Below are 14,067 nucleotides of genomic sequence, written 5' to 3'. Positions count from 1 at the left end.
GAAGTCAAATTTACATTTTAAAGACCACCCCCCCCCCTTTCTGTTTGTTAATAGGACGTTTCTTATCTAGGGTTTCCTGCCTGCTTTCTCATGATTACGCACAGGGCATACCTGAGTTATACTAGCCAGAATGCAAGCATGAAAGAGGGTGCTTCCTGTAATTATTCTGGGATAGGGAATGTGAAAGTGCACAAGAGAAGTGTGGTGACCCAGCATCTGTAAGTGGTTATTTTCATTTTTTCACTGCTCATACTGTGACCAGGTTGCTTAAATCACTTACTAAAGTGATGGGTCCAGGATTTAACCTTGTGTCTTTTCTATCCTAATAGCATTCATTTTCTACCTTCACCCACAAACTAGTGTTAACTTTTAAATCTCTTTAGCAAACCTACATAGAGTCCTATGGTCTGTGGAAATTCTCTCCTACCATGTCTCTAGAACCAACTAGTTCATTCATGATTTCTTCCTATCTAGGGGCTCTGTTCCTACTGACCAATTGCTCATCAGCACTCAGTCTTTGGGTTGCTGATGTGTAGGACCAGCTCTTGTTCCTTCTGTGAGCTTAGCAGTGCACTTGGAGTTAATTGGGACCATATAATTTGCTTTGGCCAGTTCGATGATATTGTCTGGAAATGTTCAAATGTATCACTCTTTCTTTAAGGTGAACAGCAGGACTCAAAAACAGTAGCTACTTCAATAGCCTGGGTGTCCGAGTGAATAAGTACACAGAGCAAAGGTTGTAGCTAAGCTCAGATAGACGTGTATCACGAGTAGTAAACAAACCTTTGTCTTCTAAGCCCCTAACGCTGGGGTATTGTCACAGCATAAAACAGCCCACAGGGGTTGATTCACTATTCTAGTTTGCTTTCTGTTGCTGTGATGATACATTCTGACTAAAAGCAACTTGGGAGGAAGATTGCAATCCATCCTAGGTCTTATATCTTGACAGGAGGGACTTACCTTGCTCAATTATTAACCGAGTAGAGGTACACACCACCATGTCTGGCTTATTAGTAGATAGTTTAAAAAAATACTTGTTGCACTGTAGTTAACGGAAACAATGCTTTCTCTTGTTCTATTTCTGGGATGTGTTTATCTTCAATGGGATTGTTCTGTGGGGTAGAATTGGTATTGATTCTTTTCTCTAGTGTGATGGGGTACTACACCCAAATCCTTGTCATGGTCCGAGTGGGCCACCTCCTTCGTTCATCTGTGTGTGTGTGTGTGTGTATACACGCACGCCCTCCTGTGTGTGCATGTATGGAGGCCAGAGCTCGACCCCAGGTGTCTTCCTCTCTCATTCTGCTCCTTAGTTTTTGAGGCAGGGTCTCTCCCTGAGCCTGCAGCTCGCTGGTTCAGTAAGCTGGCTGGCTGGAGAGGCCCCTAGATCTGCCTGTTTGTCCCCCATCCCCAGCATTGGGTTTCATAGACTTCTAACACCACATTTTACTTTTACATGGCCACTGGGGGAAAGACCTCAGGCACTCATTCCTAGCAGAGAACACTTTATCTACTGAGCCATCTCTCCAGACATCCCCCCCCCCCCAACCCCCGTAACTCCTGACTCTGGCTGTCTGGGATTCTGTCATTTGAACAACAGGATATGAGTGGACTTGCTGCAAAGGAAGCCTGGATGAGCCTGCTTGGCAGGGCTTCTGACAGTGCTAATTCAGAAGGGCAAGAGGGGTCTAGATGGTGCTGTCTCAGCCGATCAAAAGACTTGCAGCCAGAAGAAGCCTTTAGCTGAGCTGGGAGCTGGGGAGTAGTGTCATTGCATGACTCTTAGTTTAGGGTGGTTTGTTCTGTAGCAAGGACTGATTTTCACATGAGGTCAAAGGCCATGGATGATTTACAGTACTCATTACATGTGGGTTTTGCTCTCTGAGAAGCCGGAAATCAATTCACCATGCTACCAGCACTGTGTGGGACACCTACAAAAATACTCATATACCCTCCTCCAGTTGATAATGAAAATTTAAATGTCTTAGGAGGGAGGAAGGAAGGGAGGGGAGGAGGGAAGAAGGGAAGGAGAGAGGGAGAGATGGAGAATGAATAACCACAGCACCACACATACAGATCTTACATTGCTTTGTTCCAGACTGAATCCTTATTATACAGGCTTGAAGTGATAATAAACACAGGAAAGATCTAAGTGATCTCTATTTTTAACAGCTGACTTTATTTGTAGCATAGTTATGTGCAATTCATATGGCTGGTAATACATGGTATCACTAATCCTTATTTTAGAAAAGACCTGTCCTTTTGATAATAATTTTTTAAAAAAATTGTGTGTGATGTACATGCACTGTTAAGTATGTGGTTATACAAATGTAAGCATGAGTGCACATATGTGCTGTGGCCAGAGGACATTCGGTGTCTTTCTCTACGGCCCTCTGCTTATATCTTGAGACAGAGTCTCTCACAGCCCAGGATGTTTGCTGTTTCTCCATCAGTCTGTCTCCCTCTCTAATGCTGGAGTTATAGGCATGCTCAGACATGACCAGCTTTTCATGGGTGCTGAGGATTTGAACTCAGGTCTTCATGATTGTACAGCAGGCACTCTTACCCACTGAGTTATTTCCCTAGCCTCTGATTTTTAATGATTTTTAAATATTTCAATATGACAAATATTTATATTCAGGGATATTCTTGTCACATAGTTAATTATTTTCAACATCACATTTTACTTCAGAAATTTTCAAAATCTAGCTATCAAATTGTGACTGTACATATTTTAAAGCTTGTTATCAAGTATAACTGCTATTTATATAATAAAAGTTTAAATGGAGCATAAGGAGACTATTTGAGAGCTGGATAGTTTATTAAATCCCCAGGCTGTAAGGACTTCTGTTCAGTTCAAAGCACCTATATCAACTCCTTGGAGAAAGAGCAAGGGTTCAGTATTACCGGTCTTGTTTCCTAAGTTCCACAAATACACACAAGAGTGTTAGTAAGAAATTACTGGAAACACATCTCAACACTTACGTGATAACCATTTTATCTTCCTGCACAGTTAGGAACCCTTACCCGAGACAGCCTCAACATGTTATAATTACAATGGCTTAAATAACCTGAAAACAACAACAAACAAAGCCAGTATTAATTAAGTTCAACAACGAAAGATGGAAGGCACAAAAGTGCCAAGCACTCTGCTGCAGGACTCATTAGCGTTTAGCAAGCTGGCCTTGGGTCGCCTACACAGTGTCCAGGGAAACCAGTCAAAAGAGCATCATGCATCTCTTGTCCCCCTGACCCCTCCATCCAGTCACAACAGCAACCCTCCACAATGGCTGAACAAAGCGGTCCTCGCCGGATGCCCCTTCCACTCGGGAGCTGTATGGGCCGCTAATCCTGCGCACAAAGCGGCCTCAGCTCGCCATTGTTGGGCGCCCGCCCGGAGGGCACACTGCTGACGGGCTCTGGAAGGTCCCAGCGCGGCTGACCCGATGCTTATTTAGCCGGCATCGAGAGGGCCGCGGCCTCCCGGGAGCCATGTACCGCCGCAGCTACGTTTTCCAGACCCGCCAGGAGCGCTACGAGCGCGCCCAGCCCGCGGGTCCCGCCGCGCAGCCCGGGGGAACGGCCCCCGGTCTGGCGGCGCTGCAGGCTCTGGGCGAGCGCGTGGCCGCCCAGGTCCAGCGGGCCCGTGCGCTCCAGCAGCGCCACGCCGGCCTGCGGCGGCAGCTCGACGCCTTCCAGCGCCTGGGCGAGCAGCCGGGGCCCGAGGACGCCCTCGCCCGCCACGTCGAGGCCAATCTGCAGCGTGCCCGGGACCTGGCAGCCGAGCGCTCGCGGCTGGAGAGGCAGGAGGCCGAGGCGCAGCGAGCGCTCGACGAGTTCCGGAACAAGTAAGAGGCGCTGTCGGGGAAACCGAGGCAGGGCGTGGAGTGGGGGATGGGGGGCAGGTGCAGACTGTCCTGCGGAGAGGGGCGTGCGGATGCACAGGTCCTGAAGATACCCAACTTCCAATTCGATGGCACTTTCCGGTTCCCAGGGTATAGTTTCATTTACTTTTAATGTGTTTTGGGATGTAGGTGTAATACGCAACGAAACACACTGATTTTAATTGTGTAGTTTTGAGTTTTTAGCGCTTACTTTGAGCCAACACTCAAATAAGCAAGGTGGTTTGCACTACCCTAGAGGTGGCCCCTCCGAGTTCCCAGAGCGCCCTGTCTTGATTTAATGTCAGCAGACATTGCTTCTATCGGTTTTAGAATGTCAGGATATGCACTCTCACATGACCGATTTCTTTGACTTCATAATTTTTTTCAATTGAATTTTCGTACAGGTATATATTGTACATTAACCATATTGCTCCCTGGACCCTTCTACCTTCCCTTCCCTTTTCTTATCTCTCCCTCTTCCCATTTATCTCCCTTTGACAATTTCATTTCTTTCATTTCATATATATGTGTGTATGATTTTATGTGACTATATAAAATCTAGGGACCACAAATGAGAGAAAACATATTCGCCTTCTGAAACTGTCTTAATTGGCTTAATATGATCATCTCCAGTCGGAGTTGCACCCACTTTCCTGCGAACAGCGTAACTTTCTTCTTTATTTCTTCTTTATGGCTGAAAAATTCCCACATGCGCGCGCGCGCGCGCGCGCGCGCGCACACACACACACACACACACACACACACACACACCTGTCATCTGTCCGTCTTTATCACATTTTCTTCATCTATTCCTCTGTTGTTGGATACCTATATTGGTTTCATAATTTAGCCTTTGTAACTAGAGATTCAGTAATCATTGGTGCAGTACTATGTTTTTGATATGTTCCCATGTGATGTAACCCTCAAAGCCAGATCCATACTGGATCGTTTTATAGAGAGACTGAGGTTCAGAATGTGAAGGGATCTGGGGCAAGATCCATGAACGGCTGTGCTGGACATGGAATTCAAACCTACATGTGCAAAGTTTAGTTGTCTTCATAGTATGGTAGGTGACATCTGGGAGTTACGTTTAAGTGTGTGATCTCTAGGGTCTAGATATACAAGGTGTGGTCCCTGGCCCCGCTGCAGCATCTGAAGCAACCTCAGCATCAGTGGGAGAGTTGCTGGAGTGTAGCCTGTTGGGCCTGGGGCCCTCACACCTCCTAAATCAGAACCAGTGTTTTAGCAGAGATCGTCTATGACAATAGTTTAAGAAGTCTTAGAAGACTTGATCTAGGGAATGGTGTCTCCTCCCCTACAGATGGAATTGTGTATTAACATCACCTAGCAGTTGTTAAGAAAGAACAATTTATCACCTTTCTAAGTTAGAGAAAGAGGTGGCTTTTTGCGTCAGTAGGCCACTCCAAGGAGCTTCTCCAGGATATGCTCTGGCTGGTGTGAAATGGCGTGCCCACACAGCTACCTGCTGCAGCCCATCATCACTAGAGAAAGCCTGAAATCAACCAGGATGACCACCGGTCGGAGGCAGGCTGTAAAGCTGAGCTTCATCTATTCAGTGGAATATTATGCAGTGCTAAAAAGAGTAGCATGTTATTTTCATTAGTTTAAAAAAAAATTTCCATGCATAAGTAAAAAAAGCCCCCACTCATACTGATTGCTTGTGGGGGATGAGGAAGAACGAACAGGGCAAATGGAGACTTCTTTTTTTTTAAACTGAAAATAGATTTTTTTTTATACACTATATATTCCCTCCCTCAATTCCTCCCAGATCCTCTCCACTTTCCCACCCATCCCAAACCACACCCTTTCTTCCTCTTTCTCATGAGAAAATAAGCAGGCATCTAAAAATGATAAAATAAAATGAGATTAAAAAAACAATTAAAACAAGTAAACAAATAGGAAAAATGTCAAAGAAGCACAAGAAACACGTATGGATGCTGAGACATATAATTTGTATACACAGAAAACCCATAAAGACAAAAATTTGGAAACCATAACATATAAGCAAAAGACCTGTAAAGTTAAAAAAAAACCCAGACAAAGCATTATGAGTTTAAAAACCTCAAAAAAAAAAAAAAAACCAAAACAAAACAAAAAAACAACAAAAAAAAAAACCCCATTGAGTTGGTTTTGTGTTGGCCATTTTTCCCTTAAGTGTGGTTTGTATATACCCAGTGAGACTCTAATGGAGGAAAGTGATTTTCAGGAGGGAGACTTCTATTGAAATAACTTTAAAATATATTTTAAATTTTAAGCCTGTGAGAAATTTATCTATTGGAAAAGTATATGAATTTTCGGGCATCGTGGCTCACATCTATAGTCCCAGCACTTGGGAAGCTGAGGCAGGAGGCGTGCTATTAGTTCAAGGCCAGCTTGGGTTTGACTAGTTTGGTTTACAGAGTAAGACCTGTTTTTTAATCAAATTCTTTTTTAAAAGATTATTTATTTATTTACTATGTATACAATGTTCTGCCTGCATGTATGCCTGCACGCCAGAAGAGGGCACCAGATCTCATTATAGATGGTTGTGAGCCACCATGTGATTGCTGGGAATTGAACTCAGGACCTCTGGAAGAGCAACCAGTGCTCTTAACCTCTGAGCCATCTCTCCAGCCCCAAGACCTGTTTTTTTTTTTTTTTTTTTTTTAAACCTGAAAAATAAATAACAAAATTTATATAAATCAACTTAAAATGCATATACCCAGGCTTTACTCTAGACTTCAGAGAGGCCAAGAATTTTCTTTTTTGAGTCAGGGTCTCACTATATAGTCTGGCTGGCCTGGAACTCTATGTAGAGCAAACTGGCCTTGAACTCTTGAACTCTTCCTGCCTCTGCCTCCTGAGTTCTGGAATTACAAGTGTTTACCCTGACACTCAGCAAGATCTTTCATTTTTCATGGGCTCCACTGGTCACTCTAGCAACAGCTGGGTTCTGGAGCCTTTGCTGTGGGGTAGCAGAAGGTTTTCCTCTAACATGTTCTTTGAATTCTTTTGTAACCTGCATGTGAGCATGTCTATGAAAGCATAGTCATTGGTTCATTTCACATCAGTCTTTCTGGTTTCAAGTTGTATGGCCACCATGGAGCAGTTAGTTCATGGAGCAGTTCCGCACACGCTGAGGTTGATTTAAATGTCTCACTGACTTATTCACTACCGTTGCCCAGAAGTGTTAATCTTTTGCCTTAGATAGTGGGATTTGAAAGTCATTATAAAAAAACTACACGCACACACACACACACACACACATACACACACACACACACACACTTCCACCCCAAATAATGCTTTTGCATTCTCAAGGTGAACTGGCGAGTAGCCAAAGCCAGGTGAGAGCCATGCAGGAAGTGGAAAGCAGGAGCCTCAAGGTCCACAACATGTTAGACACACTCTACACCTGAACCATGGATAATTTTACAGTCAAATTTTCAGTGCACCCAAGACTACATAAAACAGCAAACAACAAGAATCATAAAAACAAGGAAAATACCAGAATACAATGATAAATACAGTCAATTATTCAAATTGCTGGAAACAAAACAATATTACATAAACAACTATATAATGAAAAACAAAGTATGTTTTTACTTTTTGAACTCACTGATATGAATACGGGAATTCCTAACTCATTAATTTTGTATAATGAAAGCACTTATCTTTAATATATCTAGACAGATCTTTATAGCATGAAAATTACCCATGAGACTGTGTTGCTGTGCTTATTATCAAACATGTTGTTAAGCTGCAGAGCGTCTTAGATGTTTTTTAGCAGGAAAAGGCCATGAGAAAATTAGATTTTTGTTAACAATGTTATTCTCAAAGATAGTAACCCATTTAAAAAGCAAGTTTTGGCCCCATTAGAGTCACACAAAGAGAAATGACTGCCGTGACCTCTTGGTGTGAAATGTAAAACTAGTTCAGAGATGCCTAACCCATTTGGAATTGGAATGCAATTTTGATTGGGTTTGGTTGTCCTAATTAAAAGGTTAGCCTTTTTAATTCTGAGAACACAGAGGTTTACACATAACACCTTCCGTGGCTGTTAATACTTGCCTTCGACTCACAGGCCAAGATGTTCAGGCCAGGGAAAGTTGTGCTTTCTGGGTTGGGCTCAGTGTTAACTAGAATTAGTTTCATTCATCTGCTAGCCTGAAATAGGATTTGCTAGGCAGGAGTGATGCTGCAAGGGTAGGGGCATGGTGATGGCAGCTTCTGGTGAAGGGACGGGGCAAATTATTTCTTCTTTTCCCTTCTCCTCTTCCCCTTTTTTCTCCTCCTTTTCCTCCTTCTCATCCTCTTCTATTCCTTTTCTAGCTCATGTGTGTGCAGGCTGGTGGGTGGCTTATGTGTAAGCATGTGTTTGTGTGAGAGTGTGTCCCTGTGCATGTACTAGAATGCCAGAGGATGGTAGCAAGTGTCCTTCTTTATCACCCTCCCACTTATTCCTTTGAGGCGGGATCTCTCCCTGAACCTGGAATTAGAATTATTTTCACCTAGGCTGACAACATTGACAATTCTCCTGTCTATGCCTCCTACAGTGCTGGTTTTTCAGGCATGCACACGACTATGACTGGTGTTATGTTGGTCCTGGGATCTGAACTCGGGTCCTCATGGTTGTGTAGTAACTACTTTACTACTGAACCATATCCCTAGCCTGGAGCAAGGTTCTCAACCATGTTCTTCATCTTTCCCCCAAAGGTAGCAGCAGCACTTTCTTTGGTTGTGAGGATAAATGACATAATACAGAAACATTGACATGTTGCACGTGTGAATGAGTGCATCAGTGTGGGAGATCTGTCTTTGTTATATGAATGGGGCAGCCTTCCTGTCTCTATTCGGAGGCTGTGCTTGGGTTATAGCTATGCGAAGATGTAATTCCCTCATCCTCAGATGCTGGGTGGGAGGCAGCTGAGATGCTTTGAGGATCCAGGGTGGAGGACTTCTGTTTCATTTATCTTTTTTGGTTATCCTCATTTTCTATGTACTTGATGGTATGAAAATTATTGGGAAGCAGTGGGCAAGGAAATATGGAATTAGTTAATTCTTTAAAATTGAAATTACCTTCTTAAAGAAAAGGGCATTATTATCTGAGGTTGAACTTTACACTGGTAATGTGATCTATAACTGTGAAAGCCTAGAAGCTGCCTAATTCTTCTTGCCTGTGTGTCTGATTTGCAGATACGAAAATGAATGTGAATGTCAATCAGTGCTAAAAGAAATGCTGGAGCGCCTTAACAAGGTGAGTGGAACACAGCCTTGGGTTTACACAGCTCCCTTACAGCACTGAATTGGGTGGTAGGAGCAATTGTTTCCCATAACCTTCTTCCCATTATTTTAGGATTTGTCTGTTTTTTGTTGCCATTTTCTTTCTTGACTTCTTAATTTCAACGGAGTCTTTGTGAGTGAACTGAGGTACAAACACACCTTATGACACAAAATGTGTGGTCTCATGAGAGAAACATAGATCACGAAGCTGATATGTTATGCTTGGTGTGTTAATCTGTTTTCCATTAATATAACGATACCTGAGGATGGGCAATTTGTAAAGAAAAGAGTTTTTTGTCTCACAGTTTTGGAAGTTGCAAATACAAACACATGCCACTGAATCTGGTGAAGGGGCCTATGACTTAGTTCTCTGATGGTAAAAGGCATCACTGTCACAGCATGTGAGGTGAGCTTGCATGGCAAGCCATCCTTGGGGTGGGGATGTAACGCCTTCCCACTATGCACCCTCCCACCCCCCAGCCCCTGAAGGTCCTATTATTTCTCAACTCCTCTGCACTGGGGACCAAGCTCCCAACACATGGACTATAGTTCTAGGCTACACAATATGCCAGCATTACAATGCCCACAATGTTTATCTAGATAGACCGATCACAAATGACAATGTTTATTGTGTAGACTGATACCTCTATTCTGTTGGCTAATAGCCTTGAGGTTGCTGTTTTGAAGCAAAAGACTCAGGGAAGAGAGGAAGAAACACCTATTTCCCTTGAATCTCTCTCTCTCTCTCTCTCTCTCTCTCTCTCTCTCTCTCTCTCTCTCTCTCTCTGAAGCATGAGATACAGTCACAGCGGAGGTGCCAGGGATTCTGGGACATTCCTGTAATGGTTATATGGAGCTGTTCCTAGCTGGGACAATTTCCTTCTTCCGATTGTCCATCATCAGCCTGATTGGGTTTTCTGTTGTAGCTGGGACAATTCTGCTCTGAGTAGTAAATTCTATTGTGGACAAAAGGGTTGGACAGACACAGGCATGGATAATAGCTACAAGAGCCACCTTTTCTGATCATGCCAGAGTTCACCCCTTGGGTTGGAAGGAGTCATGGAGATGACTTAGTTGAAGGGTGCTGTTGAGGGCACACGGGCTGCTAGCCCCCACCCCTACCCTCACCCCAATACTTCCATGCTTATAGCCTCATTCTTATAAGACACTAAACTTGTCTTGTTTATTTTGTCAGCTTGACACAAGTTAGAGTCATCTGGGAACAGGGAACGTCAGTTGAGAAATTGCCCCCACCAGATTGCCTATAGGCAAGTCTGTAGGGCATTTTCCTCATGAATGATTGGTATGAGCACTTCTGGGCTGGTGGTCCTGAATGGTGTAAGACAGACTGAGCAAGCCATGAGGAACAAACCAGTAAGCAGCACTCTTCCGTGATCTCTGCTTTAGTTCTGGCCTCCAAATTCTGCTTTGAGTTCTTGCCTTGACTTTATTCAATGACAGAGAGTGACCTGACAGTTGTAAGCTGAAATAAATCCTTTCCTCCCCAAGTTGTTTTTGGTCATGGTGTTATCACAGCAATAGAAACCCTAATTTAGACAAAGCTCTTCCTTTCTGAGCTCAGATTGCCCTTACAGTTTCCTCCATATAATTGGCAGCCCCTTCGGACAGGAGGGATTACTTATGGTATCTGCCACATCCTAGTTTTGTCTAACCTTTGTTGTCAAAGCGGCATTAAAACCGGAACTAAAAATTTGGGAAGTCTAATTTTATTTTATCAACATTATCTGCATCTGGTGCCCATTCTCTCAATGATGACCCTGGGAGTGGGGTGCTGTTGATAATTAGTGGGCAGGTCAGCAGTTAGCATTTGGGACTGTCTCAGGCCAGAGAGAGGACATGTGAGCATCCTAGGTGTGGAAGACCTGCTTAGTTTTCCCCAAGTGTGAATGAAGTGCATGACCTGATGGAACAGGAGGTGACTTTAGCTGGTTCGTGAGGTGTAAATTTTTCATAGTTGTGAATTATATATATTTTCAGATTTATTTTATTTATGTGTATGGGTGTTTTGCTCTCATGTGTCTATGCACCATGGGTGTGGCCTGGTGCTTGCAGAAGTTAGAAGAGGAAGTTGGACCCCCTAGAACTGGAGTTATTGATGGTTATGAGTTGCCTTGTGGGTGCTGAGAATTGAACCCAGGTCCTCTGTAAGAGTAATAAGTGTTCTTAACTGCTGAGTTATCTTTCCAGCCCCAGTTACTATTTTTTTTAAGTTTTATTTATGTGTTTATGCGACTCTGTGAGACTATGCCGAGTGTGTGCAGGTACCTTTGGAGGTCAGAAGAGGGCATCAGATCCCCCTGGAGATGGAGTGATAGACATGGGTGCTGGAAGTGAAGTTGCGTCCTCTGGAAGAGTGAATAGCAGGTGCTCTCAACTGCTTAGCCATCTCTCTAGCCCCCCAAATCATGAATTTTTATGATTGCTTTTTATTTATAGCATATTACATAAAAAGTTCATTTTAACTAAACCTAAGGAAAAAATGAATCAATCTAAAGAAAACCCAGAGTGAATGGTAATAGTTCTTGGGTTTAGTGAAGTTGTGTAAACACTGGATTGAGAGGGTCCTTGAATCAGCTTGTGGGAGCCCCAGATCAGCCTGCGGTTACTGCAGGGGCTGATTTCACTCCAAGAAAGAAATCAGCCCAGGGCCTTCTTTCTCCAGTGAAAGGGCTTACCCATGGGCTTAAGTAGCTTCAGAACTCTTCATCCCATGCATGGCAGGCATAGACTGGAGTGTTTGTATTCCTGGCTCATTCTCTGCTTCCCAAGGACAATCAGAGAAACCGCGTCCCTCAGAAGCCAGACACAAAGTCAAGTGCTGTAGGTTAAAGATGCTTCGTGGTCTAGATAATGGATCCTTCTCCTGTGTCACTCCACCTGTTACCAGACATGCAGGGCACATAGAAGACTTCCTGAACCTCCTGCTGTGGGAATGTGACTCACTCATCTCAGGCGTACTAGGCATGCACACCCCAGGAAATGAATCTTAGTCATCCAAGATCAGCAGTGAGTATGGATAAGTTTCCGAGTTGTTCCCCCTCAGCATAGAGAGTTCCACAAGTCTCCAGGGTTCCCAGCAGGATCAAGTCTTGTTGTTCACAATGGTGATCTATCTGCCTGTCTACCCTTCTGGGCTTTGCCACTCTGTATCCCAGTGTGTATCATCAGCTGAGAAAGAGGAGGCTAGAAGAGTGGAATTCTCATCCTGTTGATGGTCAGAAAAGTGATTAAATTTTTTCTTTACATTTACTTATTTTTTTTACTATTTAGTGTGTGTGTGTGTGTGTGTGTGTGTGTGTGTGTGTGTGTGTGTGTTCACATGTACCACTGGATGTGGTCAGAGGATAGCTTGCAGGGGTGGGTTCTCTCCTTCTACCACGTGGGTCCTGGGGATTGAACTCATGCCATCAGCCTTGGGAGCAAGTATCCTGACCTGCTCGGCTATCTTGCCAGCCTTGGATCAGAGATTTTGCTTAACAAGCCTGGAGACGTTTGCTGAGTCAAATCAACTTTTGCCTCTCCACTTAGTCTCAGGGCCAGTTCTGATAGTGTCACTTGCAGGAGGGATTCACCCTTGGGTGTGGCTGTGGGAAGACACACACCTGCCAGATTGTCACGTTGCTCATGCAGTAGACATCCAGAACAGGTCATTTTTGGTTCTTAATCACATATGCCAAAGCAAGCCACTCTTTGTTACCTTCTTTGAAGGGAACTAAACCCCTCAACATAACAGCTAAACAGTACGGCCAGTGTCAGTCACATGCTCAGCCTTTTGATGGAGTAAGAACCACAGGTGACTCTTAAATAAACATTCAGACTTGTACAGCCTCTGTAACTCACGGCCACATGTATGTACTTAGGAGATGCCTGGCTGCCAGTAGTTCCCGAGTTGGCTTATCAGCTGGATGGCTGCTCTTAGGAGTGAACTGTAAAGCGTAACGCTCCCCTTTCTTTAAAATTAACAACAATGTAGACTGATGTAGCTTCTAGGTACATGTGTTTACCTAAAAACAATGAAAAACATTCAAAGGGGCTCATGTGCATGCAGTTCACGTGCCTCTGAAGTCCCCGGTGGGAAAGAGCAGGACATCCCGGGGTCCGGGGCAGAAAAGATGGAACATGAACCGACCACCTTCAGGCTTACTAGCTGCTGTGTCCAAGAATTCCTCACTCCAGAGAAGAGGAGAGGAGGGGCCTGGGAAGGGAGGCATTAGGGAGGAGGGTGGAGTGTGGAGAGGCTTGCAGGAAAGGAGAGCAGAGGGAGAGAGCAGAGTCTAGAAAATATGCCAAGGGGAGAGCAGAGTCTAGAAAATATGCCAAGGGGAGAGCAGAGTCTCAGCTCATCCAGAGCTTCCTTCAGGCAGATGCACAGTTTTGGAAAGATGTTTTGATATTCAGGGTTGGAAGAAAAGTGTTTTTAAAATTAAATCCCAGCTTGCCAGTGGTTTTAATGAACTTGGATCTCCATTCTTTAGCAGCTGGGTTTTGACAGAAGCCTAGAATTCCTGGGGAAAAGTTGTCAAGGATGATTGTCAAGGGTGCCTTGAACTTTAATGATCTCTCTGGTTCCTTTCTCAAAAATGGCTGTGAGGGCTGGGATGTATCTGAGTAGTAAAGGGCTTTCATAGCATGTGCAAACTCCTGGCTTCTATCCCCAGCACGGTGGGGGGTGGGGCTGTAATTATCCTGGACCATGCAGACCTCGTGGACGGGTAGCTCTGGAACTTCACCATGTGTCCTCAGCACCTGGCAGGGGTGTTGGAATTCTCGAGAGTATTTGCATTTCTAGCTAGCTCTCAGGTACTGTGATCTGTTTTGTGAACCATCTACTCTGTTTCGAGCACAGACAATATCAGGGTTGGATTATTTTCTCAAATTA

General features: G+C 44.1%; 1 protein-coding gene across 1 annotated transcript in view; it reads left to right on the top strand.

The window, feature by feature from the left end:
* The window catches only part of Bfsp1 (beaded filament structural protein 1), a 44,765-nt gene that overhangs the window by 12,621 nt on the left and 18,077 nt on the right, over positions 1–14,067 (top strand). Inside the window, exon 2 of the mRNA XM_059259625.1 lies at positions 9,081–9,141. Within this exon, the coding sequence (XP_059115608.1) occupies positions 9,121–9,141 (21 nt within the window). The 5' untranslated portion in view covers positions 9,081–9,120. The remainder of the gene's footprint in view (positions 1–9,080; positions 9,142–14,067) is intronic.

Source organism: Peromyscus eremicus, chromosome 4 (genome assembly GCF_949786415.1).
Source record: "Peromyscus eremicus chromosome 4, PerEre_H2_v1, whole genome shotgun sequence".
Lineage (NCBI taxonomy): Eukaryota > Metazoa > Chordata > Mammalia > Rodentia > Cricetidae > Peromyscus > Peromyscus eremicus.
This window is presented reverse-complemented; position numbering and strand designations above follow the sequence as displayed.